Source organism: Oppia nitens, unplaced genomic scaffold (assembly GCF_028296485.1).
Source record: "Oppia nitens isolate AA-2021 unplaced genomic scaffold, nextdenovo-longstitch-racon4-pilon3 scaffold1_pilon_pilon_pilon, whole genome shotgun sequence".
Taxonomy (NCBI): domain Eukaryota; kingdom Metazoa; phylum Arthropoda; class Arachnida; order Sarcoptiformes; family Oppiidae; genus Oppia; species Oppia nitens.
Window position 1 is genome coordinate 2547465 of NW_026533199.1, and position 19342 is coordinate 2566806.

The 19342-nt window shown below is 28.3% G+C and overlaps 6 protein-coding genes across 7 annotated transcripts; 4 read left to right on the top strand and 2 right to left on the bottom strand.

Moving 5' to 3' along the window:
• Positions 1-1151: 1151 nt before the first annotated feature.
• On the bottom strand, positions 1152-7448 carry LOC128952862 (potassium voltage-gated channel protein Shab-like). The gene is made up of 7 exons (XM_054298317.1): positions 7385-7448; positions 4716-5434; positions 2782-3353; positions 2359-2459; positions 2003-2028; positions 1722-1889; positions 1152-1405 (listed from the first exon to the last, which is right to left on the bottom strand). Exons 2-7 carry the CDS (start codon positions 5415-5417, stop codon positions 1268-1270), a joined length of 1707 nt encoding a protein of 568 aa, XP_054154292.1. The 5' UTR covers positions 5418-5434; positions 7385-7448; the 3' UTR covers positions 1152-1267.
• A 1061-nt stretch (positions 7449-8509) lies between these two features.
• LOC128951704 (40S ribosomal protein S21-like) lies at positions 8510-9250 on the top strand. The gene is made up of 4 exons (XM_054296959.1): positions 8510-8731; positions 8826-8961; positions 9042-9097; positions 9172-9250. The coding sequence occupies exons 1-4, from the start codon at positions 8523-8525 to the stop codon at positions 9179-9181; spliced, it is 411 nt and encodes a 136-aa protein (XP_054152934.1). The 5' UTR covers positions 8510-8522; the 3' UTR covers positions 9182-9250.
• A 255-nt stretch (positions 9251-9505) lies between these two features.
• LOC128952750 (vacuolar protein sorting-associated protein 28 homolog) lies at positions 9506-10418 on the top strand. Its single transcript, XM_054298190.1, has 2 exons — positions 9506-10112; positions 10190-10418. The coding sequence occupies exons 1-2, from the start codon at positions 9699-9701 to the stop codon at positions 10400-10402; spliced, it is 627 nt and encodes a 208-aa protein (XP_054154165.1). The 5' UTR covers positions 9506-9698; the 3' UTR covers positions 10403-10418.
• Positions 10419-10668: 250 nt separating this feature from the next.
• LOC128952749 (replication protein A 70 kDa DNA-binding subunit-like) lies at positions 10669-12807 on the bottom strand. The gene is made up of 3 exons (XM_054298189.1): positions 12393-12807; positions 11398-12316; positions 10669-11330 (listed from the first exon to the last, which is right to left on the bottom strand). The coding sequence occupies exons 1-3, from the start codon at positions 12678-12680 to the stop codon at positions 10729-10731; spliced, it is 1809 nt and encodes a 602-aa protein (XP_054154164.1). The 5' UTR covers positions 12681-12807; the 3' UTR covers positions 10669-10728.
• A 163-nt stretch (positions 12808-12970) lies between these two features.
• LOC128952191 (WASH complex subunit 3-like) lies at positions 12971-13758 on the top strand. The gene has a single exon (XM_054297537.1). The coding sequence runs from the start codon at positions 13109-13111 to the stop codon at positions 13688-13690; it is 582 nt and encodes a 193-aa protein (XP_054153512.1). The 5' UTR covers positions 12971-13108; the 3' UTR covers positions 13691-13758.
• An 888-nt stretch (positions 13759-14646) lies between these two features.
• On the top strand, positions 14647-18077 carry LOC128951800 (CCA tRNA nucleotidyltransferase 1, mitochondrial-like). Of its 2 annotated transcripts, none has more exons than XM_054297073.1 (7): positions 14647-14781; positions 15803-16072; positions 16132-16398; positions 16487-16590; positions 16705-16742; positions 16838-16966; positions 17072-18077. In XM_054297073.1, exons 3-7 carry the CDS (start codon positions 16204-16206, stop codon positions 18031-18033), a joined length of 1428 nt encoding a protein of 475 aa, XP_054153048.1. In that variant the 5' UTR covers positions 14647-14781; positions 15803-16072; positions 16132-16203; the 3' UTR covers positions 18034-18077. The 2 variants fall into 2 exon arrangements, with proteins under 2 accessions (XP_054153048.1, XP_054153047.1); XM_054297072.1 differs by having other exon boundaries at positions 16043-16072.
• The last annotated feature ends 1265 nt before the right edge of the window (positions 18078-19342 follow it).

Sequence of the window (19342 nt, forward strand, 5' to 3'; positions counted from 1 at the left end):
CGTATATAAATGCAAATGATTTTAAATTTGCACTTTTATTATACTTATCTATCACTTAATTGATTTAATAATTAAATTAACTTATAATTGATTCAATTTTTATTAAATTTTCAAAAAAATATTCTTTCAATTGATTCTGCAAAAAATTAACATTTATTACCAGTATATTATTATTTCTTAATAATCATAATCAGAATTATTAAAGTAATATTATTTTACATTTATTGTAATTTATTAAATTGTATTTATGTTAACATTTTTAAAAATATATATATAGTTGAGCAAAAATTCAATGAATAATTAATGTAAAACAAATGTTAATTTGTATTAATTACTTATTAATATTGCATTAGTAACACTATAACACATTAATAATTACTGTATATCTTTATAATTATAAATTTATAATAACATAAGTTATTGTTATTTATTATAAATAATAAATAATTTACAATTAAAAGTATATTTTAAAAATATTTACTAATATTTTGATTATTACAAAAAATGGGAATATATTTAGTGTATAACTAAAGTTTAATATGCAAATACAGTATAACTTATTAATATACAGTATATATATAAATATTCTCACTAATGATAATACGGTAATGGTTTATAAAATACATGTATTTATACATAATGTTAATCAAATAATAGGTACGTATGTATACAATTTATTGCATTATAATTTATATACAGAATATTATTATTACTATTTTATAAATAAATAATAAATTCAATAATGGTAGAGACAAAAATGGTATTCAATTGGCTCAAAAATATATATATATACAAAATATATTTGAAATTATCGCAAAAAAATAATGTATATTACCATCACTTTGAAGATAGGACTTGAGTTTTAATAAATATAATTATATATTAAATTGATTTTTCCACAATCAACTGTCAAATAAATGAATAAATAAATTTATGTATAATCATAGTAAGCATTATATAAATGATAAAAAATTCATTCAATTGAATATAAACAGAATATAGTAGTAAAAAATATGAGTCAAAAGATTTTAAGCAATTTTTATTAAATTTGAAAAAATATTTTTTAAAACATTTTTTTTATAAATATTGTATTTTTTTAAAACTTATATTTTACAATTAATTGCTTTATTGTTTTTTGATGTTATTGTTGGTTTGGTTGCGACCCCTCACTGACAATCAGCTTCCTTGGGCTGAATTTGGGTCATTAAGTGGTCAATCATTTAAATTATTATCAAATAGATTCACTTCAGATCTCAGTTCATTTGAGTCAATTCATCGGCGGTGCACCTAATAGTGAGTCTTTTCGTTGACTAAGACATCCGCCCGACAATCCGTGGTCATAGTTCTTGTAACAACCGATACCAGTGTTCACGTGAGACTCACCGCCAACACTGATCGCATCAATCTATTTAATATTTATATATATATATATATTATAAGATCAAACATATTTCAAAATTTAAGTGATCACATAATCAGGTAATATTGTTACCCATTTTTTTTTATTCCTAACTAACCATTACAATACAATTAATTTAATTTTTAAGCACTTTATTAAACCTAAAGATACAACAGAGAATTAYAGWTATGGTATGCGGGAAATGGTATGTTATGAGGGAACAGGTATTGTATGGCGTGAATAGGATATAGCGTCAGAAGTTCTAATCAAATGCAGATTACAAACAGTAACAGTGTTTATCTGAAAATGATTGGACACTCACTTGTTGGGCATTGTTTTGTCCACTATCTACCAGCACATCGATGAGATCCATAGATTTGGCAAATGCATCGCGTAAGTTAACATGGTGAAATGATACGATAGAGCCCTCCCGTTTGGCCCTTTCCAGCGCCTCCTTCCGCTTTAACGCCTTTTCGCGTCTCATTTGATTCTTTACGGTTTGATTTTATATATATGAGAGAGAGAGAGAGAGAGAGAGAGACACAAATGGTATGCAAACATTTTTTATCATTTGATACAAATTAACATTAATTGTTGACTTACTTTGTAAAATTCGGCGAAATTATTTACTTTTTTCAACAACAAAATTAATAAAAAAAATGGACAAATCAATAGTTAGCATAAACAACAACAATTTTTATGATATACATTGGAAACTCTTAAGTTTTGATTTTTTATATATATATATATACGATATATAGTATATTATTTATTTAATTTTTATATTACACACCAAATTTTAACTCAATTTAAAAAAATAAATTAATAGATTATATATATATAATCAATCAATTTATTATAGAATAGAATTAAACCCATTATTTGATTTTTTGTGGCTATTTATATATATATAGATATATTGTCGGCGATAATAATTGTGTGGCTTTTATATGACTTACCGATGATAGGAATGGGCAGAGCAATGACCAGTACGCCACAGATGCAACAGGCACTGCCTACGATCTTTCCAAACAATGTTGTCGGCACTATATCTCCATAACTAATTAGGAGGTCATACAGTATATAACCCGACAAACACATTAATCATACACACCATTAATGACAATAACAGCAACAAAAATAATAATAAAGCTATCAATAATTTTTTTTCAAAAATAAAAACTATATTTTTCCACTAAATTTAACAATAGTAGTAGATTTCTAGCTTAAGGTTTGGTTATTTATTTATTTTTAATATAAATATTTAATTACTATATTATTTGCTAAATTATAAATTAGTAACTGATTGATGAACACAAAAATATGATGTGAAAAAACTATATGATATAATAATATGAGGATATGATAGTGAGTAGTCATACCCGACAGTAGTCATTGTAATGGACGCCCACCAGAAGGTGTCTGGAATGGACTTAAACTTAGTATTGATTTCATCCTTTTCCGCAAAATAGGCTAAACTCGAGAATATCATGATTCCGATGGCAAGGAATAGCATTAGAAGACCTAATTCTTTATAGCTATTCTTGAGTGTAAAGCCTAGACTCTGGAGTCCAGTTGAATGTCGGGCTAACTTCAAGATCCTAAGGATCCTCATTATCCTAAATATGGGTACAATTCTTCTAACATCTTGGAAGTGATCAGAGTTTTTATTTGATTCGATGAGAAATAATGATACAAAATATGGCAAAATGGCTAACACATCGATAATGTTAAGTCCTCCTTTGAAGAACTTCCACTTATTTGGTGATGACATGAATCTGAGCACATACTCCAATGTAAACCAAGTGATACAAACGGCTTCAATCATTGCCAGCTTATGGTTTTCCTCGAGTTCGCCAGTTATCGGATGTTTCTCTTGAAATGTGTCGATTGTGTTGAGGGTCAGTGCAATTGTGGACAAAATTATAAATAAAATCGATACGACTGCTAAAACCTGTTTAGAGGAAATTTAAATATCCGTTTTTATCGGAAAACTATACTTTTTTCTCTCTTATAAAAAAACAATACTTCATTTGCTAATTGCATTCATTCATTAATCAACTAATCAATTATAGATTAGTTTTTTTAAATGATGAAAAATAGATAATAAAAAACTTTGTAAAAAGTCATTACATAATAATAACAATAGAGTTAAAGAAGCGAATGGACATCAATGTTGACAAATTACATGCAAAGAGATATAGAAAGACATGGTTTGGTTGTCACGAGGCATGAGTTGTTGTTTTGATAACATCCAGTGAAACGCTGATCATTGGAAAGATAATGTCTAACCATTTGTCGGATATATTATATTGAGACAAATTAGTGAGACATTAGTCTAAACTCTGCCCAATCAATAGCCAGACAATTATATACATTTTTTTACAATTACGACAAAAATATTGCCAAATAATCATTTTGCACTAAAACTTTTAGTTAATTTAGTTTTAGATTTTTTTTTGTGTTTAAGCTATTTAAGCAATATATTGGAAAACATTTATATCGAGGATAACAATTGGCTGGAATTAACTTATAATATAAAAACAAGTGATACAAATCGCATAAATTTATGCTTATTTTTGCACACATAATCGCAATAATATATATGTATAACAGTATATAAGCGACTATAAATCACTTATATATAAAAAAAACATTAATAAATTGAATGATTGCCACAAATTGTTTGACACTTGTCTGATAAAATTGCATTAACATTAATGAATAAACTGTTATACAGTATAATACTATAAAATCTTATAGAGATTGAGCTCATAAATAATACTTGAAAAAGTTATTTATAATCCATTATATACTCATTAGATATACCCAAATGAACTACACTAATGATATGTACTATTAAAACTATTGTTAATATTACTATTAATACTGTATTATATATAAATATATATATATTAAAACTAATTGTTTTTAATATGTTGACATTATAAATTGTGTAAATCACCTACCTACTCTTAATATCTAAGACTACAGTATTTTAATTAAAATAGCTATCCTAGCATTAATTAAATGGGAGTAATTGCTATTAAACAAAMAAAAAAAACAAAAATTGTTAAACGCATAGCAATAAACCTACCACTTATATACTGAAAAGTATAATATTAATAAAAATTAATATATAAAATGCTTGGTTTAGTTATATTATATTAAATTGCTATAAACTTTAAATTATTTCCAAACTTATCGATTTTATATCCTCGCAAATAAATTATCAATCAATCAGAAAAAATCAAATAATTATTGACTTGAAAACCAAACAAAAAAAAAAGGTTTTCATTTGTGTTTTGAGTCTCACCCTCGCGGCGAAAGAAGAGGTAGGTTTTTCAAGGAGATCCCAAAGAAATTTCTGATAATAAGCACATTTTCCTTCACCGAAGTCTTCTTCATCTCTTTGACGCAAAGACTCGGCTTCTTTGCGCATCTCTTCGAACACGTGTTCCTTTCGTTGATAGTATTTGTGTTGACAACAGGACTCGAGGTATAGTTCATCGATACCCCAGTACTCGAGATCATCGCTGAACGCCATTACACACATTTCTTCGACTAAATGAAGTTTTCCTGTTCGGTAAAAGTTGAGAATTGCAGCGAACGATCGGGGATGTCGGTCGAAGAAGTATTCGTTGTCTACAAGACTGTAGTCATCGCACAATTCACAGATGGCTTCGTGTGTATTGCAATCCCTGAGCCGACCGAGTCTTGTGTGCGGCAATCGCTCTAATGTTCTCCACAGCACTTCATGTCTGACACCTCCAACATTAAGAGTGACTCTCCTATTGAAGGACCGACTTCTCATAATCATATAGGGCTCGGGAGGTAAGGACGTCATGGAATGGGACTGATTCCGTTGCATCGGTGGCCAGACATGCGGCGATGTCTGCGATTGTGGCGCTTGAGATGCATTAGAATTATAAGGCGGAACCTCCAGTTCCAGGGCCTCTGACTTCACGCTTCCGGACATTTGGCTCGACGTGGACTTCAAACGAACCGTTAACTGCATTAACCCTTAACCGGGATCTATAGTCATATAAATTATATCCATAATAACCAAAATAATAATTTATAAAAAAATAAACAATTATAACAAATATAACAATTGCTTGTCAACTCAGATCTCTCTGTATTTATGTGTTGCTAACAACTATCAGATCAATATTATGACGTTACTATCGACTCTGGATGTGTACACATCAAAGACATCACATCCAACACCAACCGCTAAGTCTCTTCAGGTCACCGATTATTGTCTATTAATTGTCTATTATATATATATATAATATAATATATATGTCTAACATATTTTTATATTTGCAAATAGTTTATTAGCTTTTAGTAGTCACTTATATATATTAATATATTGAATCTAATTTATTCAATTCCCCAATTGATAGCTTTCGTGTGTGTTTTTAAAATTTTCATTTACTCAATCTATATATTTTTATATACAGTATTAATACCAATTAATATAATATTTAAAATATTGTGTCATACTATAATACACTGTATAAATAAACAGTGTTAGATAATACAGTAATAATCATAATAATAATAATAATAATAATAATACTAATAAATATGTTTAAAAGTTAAATACATGGCATTAGTCTAATAAAATAATGTAGATTTAATAGCATTTTAGTCTAAATCCTTTTACTGTGAAATATAAATATAGATATATTTTTTAAAAGATAAATTCAGGTATATTAACCACAACTACATAATATATTTTATATTTTAATGCATTTAGTATTAAGCTTTTGTAAAACAGTATAATAATTATTTCACACAAAAATAATAGTCGATATTTATCTTAAAATCTATTGATACAAAAATACATGAATACTTATAGTAATGTTTTTAAGGCATACTAAGACAAATACATTTTGTTAGTACAATAACATTGTACAGTATAATACAGTACAATAATTTAATAGTATACTGATATTAGCAAACATAAAATTGTTTGTTTATTTTGATAATTATATTATTTCATTAATTAGTTATAGAGAACTTCTACTTAAAGAGTTATATTATATATTGCTTGCTTAGATTAATTGCAATATATATATATATATATATATATATATATATATATATATATATATATATATATATATATATATATATATATATATATATATATTATTTACAAATATATAATATATAGTACTGTATTTATATAAAGTCATTATCTACATTTAAAATTTCCTATTCATTTAATGTATCTTTTTATATTAAAACATTTAACATATACAAAACAGATCAATAAAAACATATAACAATTTTGTGAATCATATAAAAAATATAAATATCAAAATAGATCATTAAATGTTAACATTTTCAATATTTATAGGATTTTGTTGTTGTTGTTGAAAATAATTGATAAAACTATAATATTATAATATTTGGTATTTTTGGACAATTTTTTATAATAATAATATCCATAGTTTATTGAACATAAATTCATAATATTTGTGAATTAAAGATTAACTAATTTATTTTTTGAGAATTATGTGTCAAATGGGCGCACATTTAGCTTGAGATCAACAAATATTATGATACTTGAAAATCAATTGAGCGCTACTTTTCACTTAATAAAGTATAATTATTATTATTATAGTTTAATAAAAGCCATGAAAGTGCAATAAAATTGTGTATTTATATGGAGTTTTAACATCACTTATCACATATTATATTAAACTATATAATTAGAAAATTATTGGTTATTAATACTGTATATATAGATAACTCAAATATATGTAGTATATTACTGTATCATTACATAAAACTATAAGTTCATAGACAGTGATTTTTAATTAATAAATCAATCATTATTGCATACATAAATTAATTGATACGTGAATAACATGTGAAACACGAATTTACTATCAATTAATCACTTTTAAGCGTAAAACACACACATAATTATAGCTAAATTACGACAACAAAATTTTTTAACAAACTTACATTTTTATAGGAATTTTATCATCACTTAAATTAAATTAAAATCCATTAATTGCTTGTTTATCGATGTAATGTTCAATCATTTAGATAAATATATTTACAGTATATATATATATACATATAAATACTGTTTGAATAATTAAGAATTGCTATAATTGAAGCAGAATTTGTTTGTTTGGCATAATTATATAGATATATATATATTATAAAAATTATAATAATAGTGGTAAACAAATATTATAACAGAGAATCACCAGAATTTGATCAATCAATCACATAATAATTATTTTTTTATTTTATATAAATATAAATATAAGAAATTAATTGAATAGAAAAAAGGCATTTCACTTATTAATTATCATAAAATAACGGATTGTCTCTTAATAATAATAATAATAATTATATTAATAAATAAATATTTGTTACAACCATAAGAATTATCAATTGGTAAATACTGTATATGAATATATAATTTATTTAAATATAATAATAATAATATAATTATTGTCTCCAATAATATCGCATATATTTTTAATATGTATTTTATCTTAATAGAGACAGTGATAGAAATAGAGAAAGAGAGAGAGAGAGTGGAGATATACTGACACACTTATCGCAGATAAATATATATAAAATTTTATATATAATATAATATTATATTATAACAAAATGAATGAAACAAATCAATTGTCTAACACTAGCACTATGTGACTAATACTAGAAATTCTTGACGAAAAACACTTAAATATTAATCAACTAAGACATGGCTGGTGTTAGTGTGGATCTCCTGCCACAAGAAGTCATTAAAAAATAAAAAGAGGAAATGGTTGGACACATATATACACTGATAGATACACACACAGAGCCACTATGAATATTGTGTCACATATTAGTATAGTGTTGTTGAGGAGTAGGCTCTGTCTCATCGACTACTAAGTCATCCATTGGTACTACCATTTGATACCACAAATTGTTGACTATATTTGTATTATAGTATTAGGGAATAGCATTGCATTGACTGTTGAGAGCAAATAGTATTATACAGTATATACTATAAGACTATTATTACTACAGAATCGTCACTCATATCACACAGAATTCAATGAATTTTTATACATATTATACAAACACAACGTTATTAATGTCAAACACATTCATACAATTGATTGCATTAAACGTCTTTCACATCCTTTTCCTGTTTGCTGATTGTCTACCAATAAGTCTTCTCAAGACATCAATCAAATCAATTTTGATTTTATTTATTGGCCATCAACTGATCCAAACGACACACCCGATAGACATGCAGAACGACGTCGGAGAAACTGTTGATCTGTATATCCCGAGAAAATGGTATGATTTTTATGATTATTATAATGTTTGAAGAAGTGATGATAATTGAAACCATTTTGTTTGTTTGTCGACATTGTCTTCGTGTGGTAATCAGTTCGGCCTCAAACCGTATTATTCACGCTAAAGATCACGCGTCGATTCAAATCAATTTGGCTGAAGTGGATGAGACCACCGGTATTGTGACATCAAATCATACGGCTTATGCCATCTGCGGTGCACTCAGAAGAATGGTTTGTCGAAAAACCTAATCTAATAATTATATGACCAAAAAAACTAATATTATTTATTGTCTGATTGACTGTAATTATAGGGTGAATCTGACGATTGTATCAACAGATTGGCTAAAAGAGACAACATTTTACCGAAGTATGACTTCTTATAATTGTTTTGTATTTTAATCGACGAAAACATTTTTACTTAATTTTGTCTCTTTTTTGCAGAAATTTCTAAACTAATACAACCATTATTTTTTGTGTATGAAAATTGATGATAATATTCATTGAATAAAATTAATTGAAAAAACAACAATAAATTGAGTTTTTTTTATAAATATCTCTTTATGAATAAGTTATTAAATTATAGAAATTAATATATATATATATATATATATATATATTATTAAATAAAAAGGACTAAATTATAGTTTTTTTGTATTATAAATTTAACTAATAGTTATAGTTAATAATACTAATAGTTAACTAATTATTATTATTTAAACTAATAAAATAAAAATTGCGATACAATTGGTTTGAAAGCGCCCTCTAATGGACACAAATATATGTTTGAATTAATGAATGAATCATTGAATTGACGTTTTAATGCAAATCAATGTAAACATTGTTTTTGATTACTATTATCACTCAATAGTATTATTGAGTCATCGATTAATTAGTTGATCCCATACTTCAGCGCCAACTCTGATCGGATTAATTGGTGTTTTGTTTTTATCCGCCAATTAATTACAGTCATGTCGTCCAGTGATCTATACGAAGAACAACGTCTGTATCGGACGGCCAGAGAGCGCGAAAAGTATGACAATTTGGCCGATTTGTATGCCGTCATCAACAGTCTTCAATGTCTAGAAAAGGCTTACATTAAGGATAGTGTGACCGCTAAAGAATATACGGCCGCCTCATCTAAACTGCTGGTCCAATACAAAGCTGCCTTCAAACAGGTCCAGTCGTCAGACATACCCGATGTCGAGACATTCATGAATCGATATCGTTTTGATTGTCCCGCAGCTATGGAGCGCATCAAAGAGGACAGACCCATCACCATCAAGGATGACAAAGGAAATACCAGCAAATGTATTGCCGATATTGTGTCGCTGTTTATCACGACTATCGACAAACTTAGACTTGAAATCAAATCAATGGATGAGGTATTGTATTGTATATACAGTATAATTGACAAATTGATTCACTTTTTTGTTTTGCGTCTAATCTTTGTAAACGACAGCTTCAGCCGGACTTAAGAGAATTGTATGACACTATGAATCGGTTGACATTACTATCGTCTAGTTTTGTAGGCAAAGAAAAAGTGATGCAATGGTTAACAACTATGTCATCGATGGCGGCCAGCGATGAACTGAGTGAGAATCAAGTGAGACAATTGATCTTTGATTTGGAGTCATCTTATAATGCCTTCAATAATTTACTTCATGAGTCATAATTCAGATTAGTTTAACACACAATTAGTTTTTTAAAGAAAAATATAATGTTTAAAACCATTTATTTTTTATTAATATAAATTATAATCAATTAATGAACTTTAATTTGTAATAAAGTTTTTGTTATCATAAAGTTTTCAATCGACACTTTGTATTAATTGAATCTATTGATTACTTTTCTTTTTTTTTAATAAGCCATTGAAAATAAATAAATGTGTGATACATATTAAACACAAACAAATATTAGAAATGAATAATCAAAATTAAATAAATGTGCAAATAATTCAAATATAATTTTTATATAAAAAAGAGATTTAAATCCATTGATTTATGGAATCCATTCCTTAATATTGTTAATCAATTGTTTTGAGTGCTTAATTGGATCAACTGGTGTGAAATTGAAGACAGTATTTTTGACACGACTTTCCTCCATAAAGTTTTCCACTTTGGAGCCAATTCTGAAGACATACTGTTTGAATTCAGCGGTAGTCAACGCTTTTAGAAAGTCTTGTGGATCTCTTTCTTGTATTTCACTCAATTCCTGTGCTGTTATACCCAATAGCTTTTCTGCCTGTTCTTGGAATAGTGTGACCCAACACTCTCCGGTACAGTCGCTCAATACAACAGACAAAATCAGTCTCCACTGAAAATTTGGTGATTCGCTCTGACATTTGTCGCACCGATAAAGACCGTTATTACAGTCCATCACTTTTTTCATACAACCATTTTGACCACAAGATCTATACAGTGGTTGTCGTCCTGTTTGTACGATTTTGGCTCTCGAGTTGAAGTAGATCCGAGCGTCTTGAGTAATAGACTGGTCATTGATTTGACACATATATTTCCAATCCTTATCCTTATTTCCCTGATCACCGCCGGCCCGACTCAAAGCGTTTGTTGTCGCGTTTTGACCGTCTCTTAGATACCATTCTTTTAAATTAAAAAATATATAATCAATCTTAAAATATGACTCAAAAAAGCTATTTTCTTAATATACCTCTAATAATATTTGCTTCGGGTATATCGGGATCAATCTGATAGGATGTGCTCTGAACAGCTGATAAGACACGACCGTTGTAGTCACCGACAAGAGCGCCCTTAATGGCAATCAATTCATTTAGTTGTCCAGTAAACTCTTGTGCCGACTCATTCCATAGAGTAAAGCGCACCTCATATGAAGTATTGTCTACTAAATAAATGTCACGTTTTGTCATCTCTTTGTTTGTCTTTTTGCTGACGATTGTTGTGCACTCTTCCATTGTCTTAATAATGGCAATCACATCGACAACCGATTGTAATGAGACGTTAGCCAGATCTCGTATTTGGACGAATCGATATCTCATTCTAGGAATGTCTTCAACGGCTACGTCAGTACATTCTTCGACAATACTGTCCGACGTCAATGAAATTTCATAATCGTTGGCCAAATTAGAAAACTTTTTGTTTGCCGATTTAACTGTTCCTTTACTTATGTAATAGACTTTATTCAATTGGATTAAATCGAAAAATCGTTCGCATTCTTTATTGAATCCATTGACCCTAATCTCATCGGAGGAATCGGTGACATCAAACGAGAAGACACAGCCCTCTCCTCTAGCATTACTCCAATTTCTTTTGTTCGTCTTTGCTGTTACTCGGCCTTTGATAAGCCATGCGTTGAAATAAGGAGTAATGGCATTAATGGGACAAATGTTTGCTCGATTACCACCGTTACTGGTATTCATTTTAGAAGAAGATGCTGGAAGTGATGTGTTGAACGGCTTATTCATGTCTGAACGGGTCGATTGAATGTTAGCGTTTGAATTGTGATTATTAGTAACATTCGACAGAAGACCAACAGATTGATCCTTAGAGTCCAATCGGTGGCCAATTTTTGAACCCGCCATTAGAGCATTCATATCATTGATGATAATAATCTGACATTTGGGGAGAGATAAAGACATTACCGGTAAATATCAATTCATAACTAAAATGTCTATTTTTATGGTATACCTGTCGCCCCACTTGCAGTCCATTGTTAATGGCATAGTTGGTCAGCTCAACGACCGTAAACTTTTCAAAGTCTCCCTTTTCTATTTTACGGATCAGTTCGGGCACAACGACAATAAAATTACTGCCGTTTTGTTGGCCATCACTCAACTGAAATCTGTACTTCACTTGAGTCGACTGTTGGCTCATCTGTTTGTATAACATTATCTGAAGTATCGCTCGGTCCACGTGTTCGTTCTTCTCGATCTTTTCGATGGCACCGGCGGTCAACTTCGGCAAAGGAGTGGCCATATTTCGGTAATTTAATTGAGACAAACAAACAATTATCAAAAAACACAATAAACTAAATGACAATAATATCGATGCGTTTTATGTACGCTAAGCGCTATTAATATTTTGAGCGCCAATATAGCCAATGATTGCCAAAAAGGGCGCAACTATTTGCTATTCAAACGAAACAAATATAACCTTTTTATTGAATATACTATACATATAATTTTATAATTAACCGACAAATGAGTACTTTTTTAGTATATGAGAAGTGTCTACGATTGTGTGTTATATGTCTTATATGAAAAAGTTGCAAATAATCTGTCAATTTGTGATGAAAACGGTGATGAAATCCAATGCAAACATCAAAACGCCTTTAGAAGTGATTTAACATCTGTTTAGTTATTACTTTGTTTTTACAACCGATTTCCTCAAGACATCGATAGGCCATGTCTTCCGATATCAAAGAGTTATCACACAAACAGATCTCATTGGATAAGTTGAAACCATTGAAGAGCAATCGTTTGGTAACTTTTGTTAATCATTTTATTGTATCGATTGTCCAAAATCTCAATGAATTGTCAGCGACTGTCGACTCAAGACTTTACGATCTGAACCAACAGATTCTTCGTTGTAATACTAATCTGACAATTCTTGAACTGAAACTCAATTCAATTGCCGGCCTTTCGTCGGCGTCGACCAACACTGTGAGTGCTAGTAGTGACTCAAGTGATCAAACAACTGATAGACCATTGCCTCAAATCACACCAACCTATCAAACGAATGACAGTCAAGAAGTTGTGACCAACAGTTTGATAACAAATGAGACACAAGAAAGTGATACTAATGGACAACAAAGCAATGACGGTATGGACAGCAATGAGTCGCATCAAGAATCGCAAGAGGAAGAAGAAGTGGTAGATTCAAGACTCGATAAATATAAGAAAATGGTTCGCTTGGGTATACCCGTACAGGCCGTCCAACAAAAGATGCTCATCGATGGTATTGATCCACAACTGATTAAAAGTTGAATAATATCTTAATTAAATAAAATCAGTCATCAATTTCTATTATGTATAGTATATATAATAATTCATAATATATTGATATATATGTTGAACTATAATTGTTTATTGTATATGTTATACCATTATTACTGTATCTTTAAAATTATGTTTTTCAATAATAATTGAATAATAATCAAATAAATGATTAAATTAAGGACACAATCAATGCATTGAATGATTAAATGTTGAATAGCATTGAAAACTAAGCAAAAAGTTTATAAACTTATTGTCCATTAATAGTATCTAAAAGCTATGGTATTATTATAGACAATAATATAGAGTATGTAATGATAATAATAAAAAAAGGAGTTAAGTCACGGAGTAGTCTGAATTGAGTTGTGGTCATAGTCTAGGACTGCGACCACTTCGCACATTGAGCTAATAGTGCTGTCCGTAGGCCTACGTTTCACCACAAATTGGGTCAAATGTCAGACCAAACAATTTAGTCGTCACTCATATATAAGACACCAATTTGTGTATCGTTTCTATAAACCTACTCTTCCTCAGGAAGATATTCAGCATGAATTGCAACCGACAACTCTCAGACCTTCCCAAAGGTTATGTATAGGCGACTGAGCGCCTGTATGTTACCTCTTGTGCGAACTCATGGCTTAACTCTGAAAACTGCTTATCCTATCAAAGCATATATAGTGTCCAATAATAGGTCTATAATTAATATACAGTTTGTAATCAAATAAAACTAAAAGTCTGCTATTAATCACTAATTGTCTACTATTTTCAAACATATTAGTCGTTGAAATATATTTTATTAAATCTAATTATCAATAAAATCTAATTATTTTTATTCATCGATATATAAATAAAATTTTAAATATTTTTTTTTTTATATAAATCTCTATTTGAATGCAATGATTGAGAGTATTAATAGTAACTCATGTGTTGTGTTAGCTCTACATTGCATCACATGTTGTCAACAAACTGTGTATTGAAGACATGTTTTTATTTAACTAATGTTTTGTTGTGACCATTAAATTGATTGATAAAACTTGATATTTAATAATAATAATAATTAACAACAAAATTACTACTAAATTGTAAGTAATAACAAACAAAAATCATATAATTTTTTTATTTGACAAATAAATTTGATTATAATTATAACAATAAATGGCACTTAAATTCATTATATAAAACAATAATTGTTTACAAAATTGTTTTTTCGATTAACTATTAATTAAAAAAAATAAATAATTTAATTGTAATGTAATTAAAAAACTAATTTTTGAAAAATTGATTAAATGATCCTAAAAAAAGTGGTGACAATTAAATATAATGAGATATGAATAGTAAGTGATATGGGATTAAATAAAGTGATGTCCTTTAAAAGTCTTCAGTTGCGCTTATTCTTCCTTTTGATGAACTTATGGTTAAACAGTTTAAGTGAATTACAGTCGGGATCGACCACTCGGGGATTGGCCTTAAATTTGAGACACTTTTTAGCGCATCGTTCGCCGTTATAGAGGCCAGTCTCCCACTGCCGGACACAAAGGGCACAGTTGTTTAGACAAAGCCGCAGTTTAGTGGCCCGATTGCCGCCACTACTGGCGGCCACAACATCTGTAGTGCCCAATCGGTTTTCTAGTGTGTCCTCAGTGTCCACACATATGACACCAGCAATTGTGACCATTAATACTATGATTAATACGATTAACTGATTACCCATTTTGACATTTGTTTTTTTGTTGAATAACTGAAAACAATTGAAACAACAATAATAATAATAAAAACTAATTATAGCATATATTTACTAAAAATATTTAGAAATAGTTTTTTTTAACTTTTATTAAATTACCTGTAATTATGATTATATAATCCTATTAATTGCAAAATCCAGTAAAAACTATTAACACAATTAATTGATTTATCATTTAATTTGATGGAAGAAATTGATGTATAAATTTATAAACTGTAGTGAAATGTTAATTATTTGAAACTATTATTAGTTCCTAAAACTTATAATTTGTTTGCAATGATTATTATAAAATAGTTGTCAAATTTAATTATAAAAGATTTAATTGAAAACTCAGTTATTTTATACTCAAAAAATTTTGACAGATCTAGAGGTGGAGTGAAGTCAAAGTTAAGGCAAGTCTCTGAATGAATGAATGAATCCGATCACCACTTTTTGTGGAGTGGAAAGTAAAAGTCATCATTTAGGCCAAGGATAAGGATAACTGAGACATAAGGTCACTACTACTAAATCCATGTCCTTCCAGAGCCACCACTTTTTCCGGATCATTGCTATTAAGATTTTTCATCATATATTTTGAGGCATTTTTGTGTTTTTTGTTTCAGTGTCAGCCTTGCATTGATATAAAACCGGAGGTTATATGAGGTTATCGGGGTATTCAACGTTTCAATTTCTGTGCTTTAATTTTTTTTAGTTAACCATTAATATATAACGGATAATGTTGTCGATAATTCATTGTCATTGGATGCGACTCTGGTCTTAGATAATGAAGATTTTGAAGACATTTATTAGGAGTTTTACTAAAATAGCAACCATTCAATTGAAAACATCACTGAAAGCAAAATTAGTCGAAAAGATGTTATCGCAAAACAAAGAGGCCTACAATATATTTCAAGAAATTGTTAAAATACCTGAAATTAATATATTGGATAATATATTCAAATCTAATAGATATGAACTGGTATTTTGAACACAGTTTGGATTATTAAATCTATATAATAAATGATTTTTTACAAAAAAAATTAAAAATATATTATTAATGATTATAGCGTATGGCTGGCGGTGCAGTTCGGGACGTGTTATGTGGTATACAACCAAACGATATAGACTTTGCCTCAAATGCAACGCCTCAACAAATGATTAATATTATGAAGTATTGACTATTTATATAAAAAATTTTATAGTTAACATTGAAATACAAAACAAAAAATTTAATAATTTACACACAATCTAATGTTATAAAAAAATTGTTACAATTTAATAACAGGAATATAGAGAATGTCCGTTTGATAACCACACCGGCAGGTAATGGCTATATAGATGTTGTTATTTTTATTATTGGAAATTTTTTTATTATTGATAATCATATATTGATATATACTGTATGTATGTATTTGAAGGTGAAAGACACGGCACAGTAACGGCTCGCATCAATGACAGACATCAGTTTGAGATAACGACTTTGAGAATCGATAAGTTTACTGACGGAAGACATGCTGAGGTCGAGTTTGTCAATGACTGGAAAATAGGTTTCTCTCCAATGTTATCCACAAATTGAAATTAATAACAAAATAAAAACTAATTATTAATATTATTATAATTATTAATAATAAATCTTTTGTGTTGTTTGTTAGACGCCTCTCGCCGAGATCTGACTATTAACTCAATGTTTTTGAGTATCGATGGAGTACTCTATGATTATTTTAATGGTGAAACTGATCTCAAAAATAAAACAATTAGATTTGTTGGTGATTCCGGAGCCAGAATTCGTGAAGATTATCTAAGAATATTCCGATACTTTAGATTTCATGCCCGCTTTGGTTTGGCTGCAAATCATGATTTACCGACTTTGGAAACAATTAGAAATAATTGCGACGGTTTGGACATTATTAGTGGTGAAAGAATTTGGTCGGAAATTAAGAGAATTTTAATTATCAGAAATTGTTTTCATGTAATCGATTGTATGTTTAACGAGATTCATATCACCAGATATTTGGGTTTCAATACTAACGATAATTATAATAATTTAAATGAATTTATGAATAATTTGAGAACAAATAATAAGAAGGCGTTTGATTTGACAGAGTTTGAGAAAGTGCTCAAAAATTTGTCAAATGGTGTCGACTCTGGTTTAATGAACTCATGGGAAGCGCCGACACTGTTTGCATCACTGTTTAAGGACTCCGACGAACTAATAAATGTTGCAAAACGTCTTAAGCTATCAAATGTCGAAAAGGAAACGATTCTCTATATTATTGTCAACAGACAGACAATTATAAATCATAGCATTCATGAATTGAAACAACAATTAGCGTTAACTCCTAAACCAAATCAAACGTCATTAAGAAAAGCAATTATTGAATGTTTAAAATATTGTGGCCTTTATTCACAAATTCCTCAAATATCTGAGTGGACAATACCGGAGTTCCCATTTACCGGTCATCTCATTGCCGGTAGAGTCAAGAAACGACAATTTATTAAAGATATAATTAATGAGCTAAAAATTTTTTGGGCTAAAAACGAGTTTAAATCGAATGAAAATGATTTAAAAGAAGAATTGGAAAAAATTTTGCAAAACGAGAGGTTTAAAACATAAAATATAAAGCTTTTCATTTAACTTTTAAATTTTGTATTCAATTAATTAATATAAATTAAATGAATTTTTCTAAATTTTTTTTCGATGTCAATGCACAGTAAAAATACAAAAAAAATAAATCATTGATTTTGTATCTTAGTATTTAAAAAGCTTTGATTAATTTTTGTTTATATTCCTAAAAAAATCATTTACTTGACTTGCCATTAGTTAATTAATTGTGTCCATCAATTTTTTCATATATTTGAAGGTATAAACTATACATTGATTTACATCTCAAATTATAGCGATTTTTAAAAATATATAATATTTTATTAAATTTTTAAAATTAATTTAAATAAAGCTTTTAAACTAATTGAAGGAATTTTTCCAAAATCAATGACAATAAGTGCTAATCTAATCTACAGAAAAAATGAAAATTAATTTTATCAAAATTATTGTGTGATCATTGAATATTTCATATCATAATCAGTTAATTGAATGAGAAGGTAATTAAATTGTTTAGCCTTATAGTTAATAACTGAAAATTATTAGCACTAGTAATATACAGGTATATAATAAATGATAGGACAGTAATTTACATTAGGCTGTAAAATGCTCTATCAAAAGGTTATTTATTAAAACAAGTTTAGTATTAATTTATTTTATATTTTATTTTTCACTAAACTATTTGATAATAAATGAGATTATATTATTAATTTGAAGTGCTTTTAAAAATTGATTTTTATTTTAAGTGGATGGACGTGATTATAGTAACTACAAAACTATTTTAACTTTTTCTTTCAATTATAATACGTATTTTTTTATTATTTTTATAAATACAACATTATTTCAAATGGTTTTATCCAAACAATTTAATAAACTTAACAATTATATAATACAAATTTTTCAATTATATTACCAATTTTACTATTATTATTATTGTTTATTATTTAAAATGTGTATCTAAAACTACAAATTTTAACATTTTTGTTTTAACAATGATTTAGCATTTGCGGAAAATACCCTGTTGCTATTAAGAATTTAATTTATCTAATTGAGCACCTGGATATTCTATGGGAACATCCTATTAATTAACAGCAATTCCTTTAGTTTTTTATTGTATTTCCTCTAAAATAATTGAGATTTAAAAAAATATATAAAAAGTTGCACTGGTAGTATTGAACATTGATTTTATGGGTGGGATAAGCTAGCTAATCATTGAATAGCAACTAAATATTTTTTTGTCCACAAATGCTAAGTGAGACAACAAAAAACTATTTATTTATATATTATTAGTATTTTTTCAAAACTTATTTTATTTGTTTAAAAA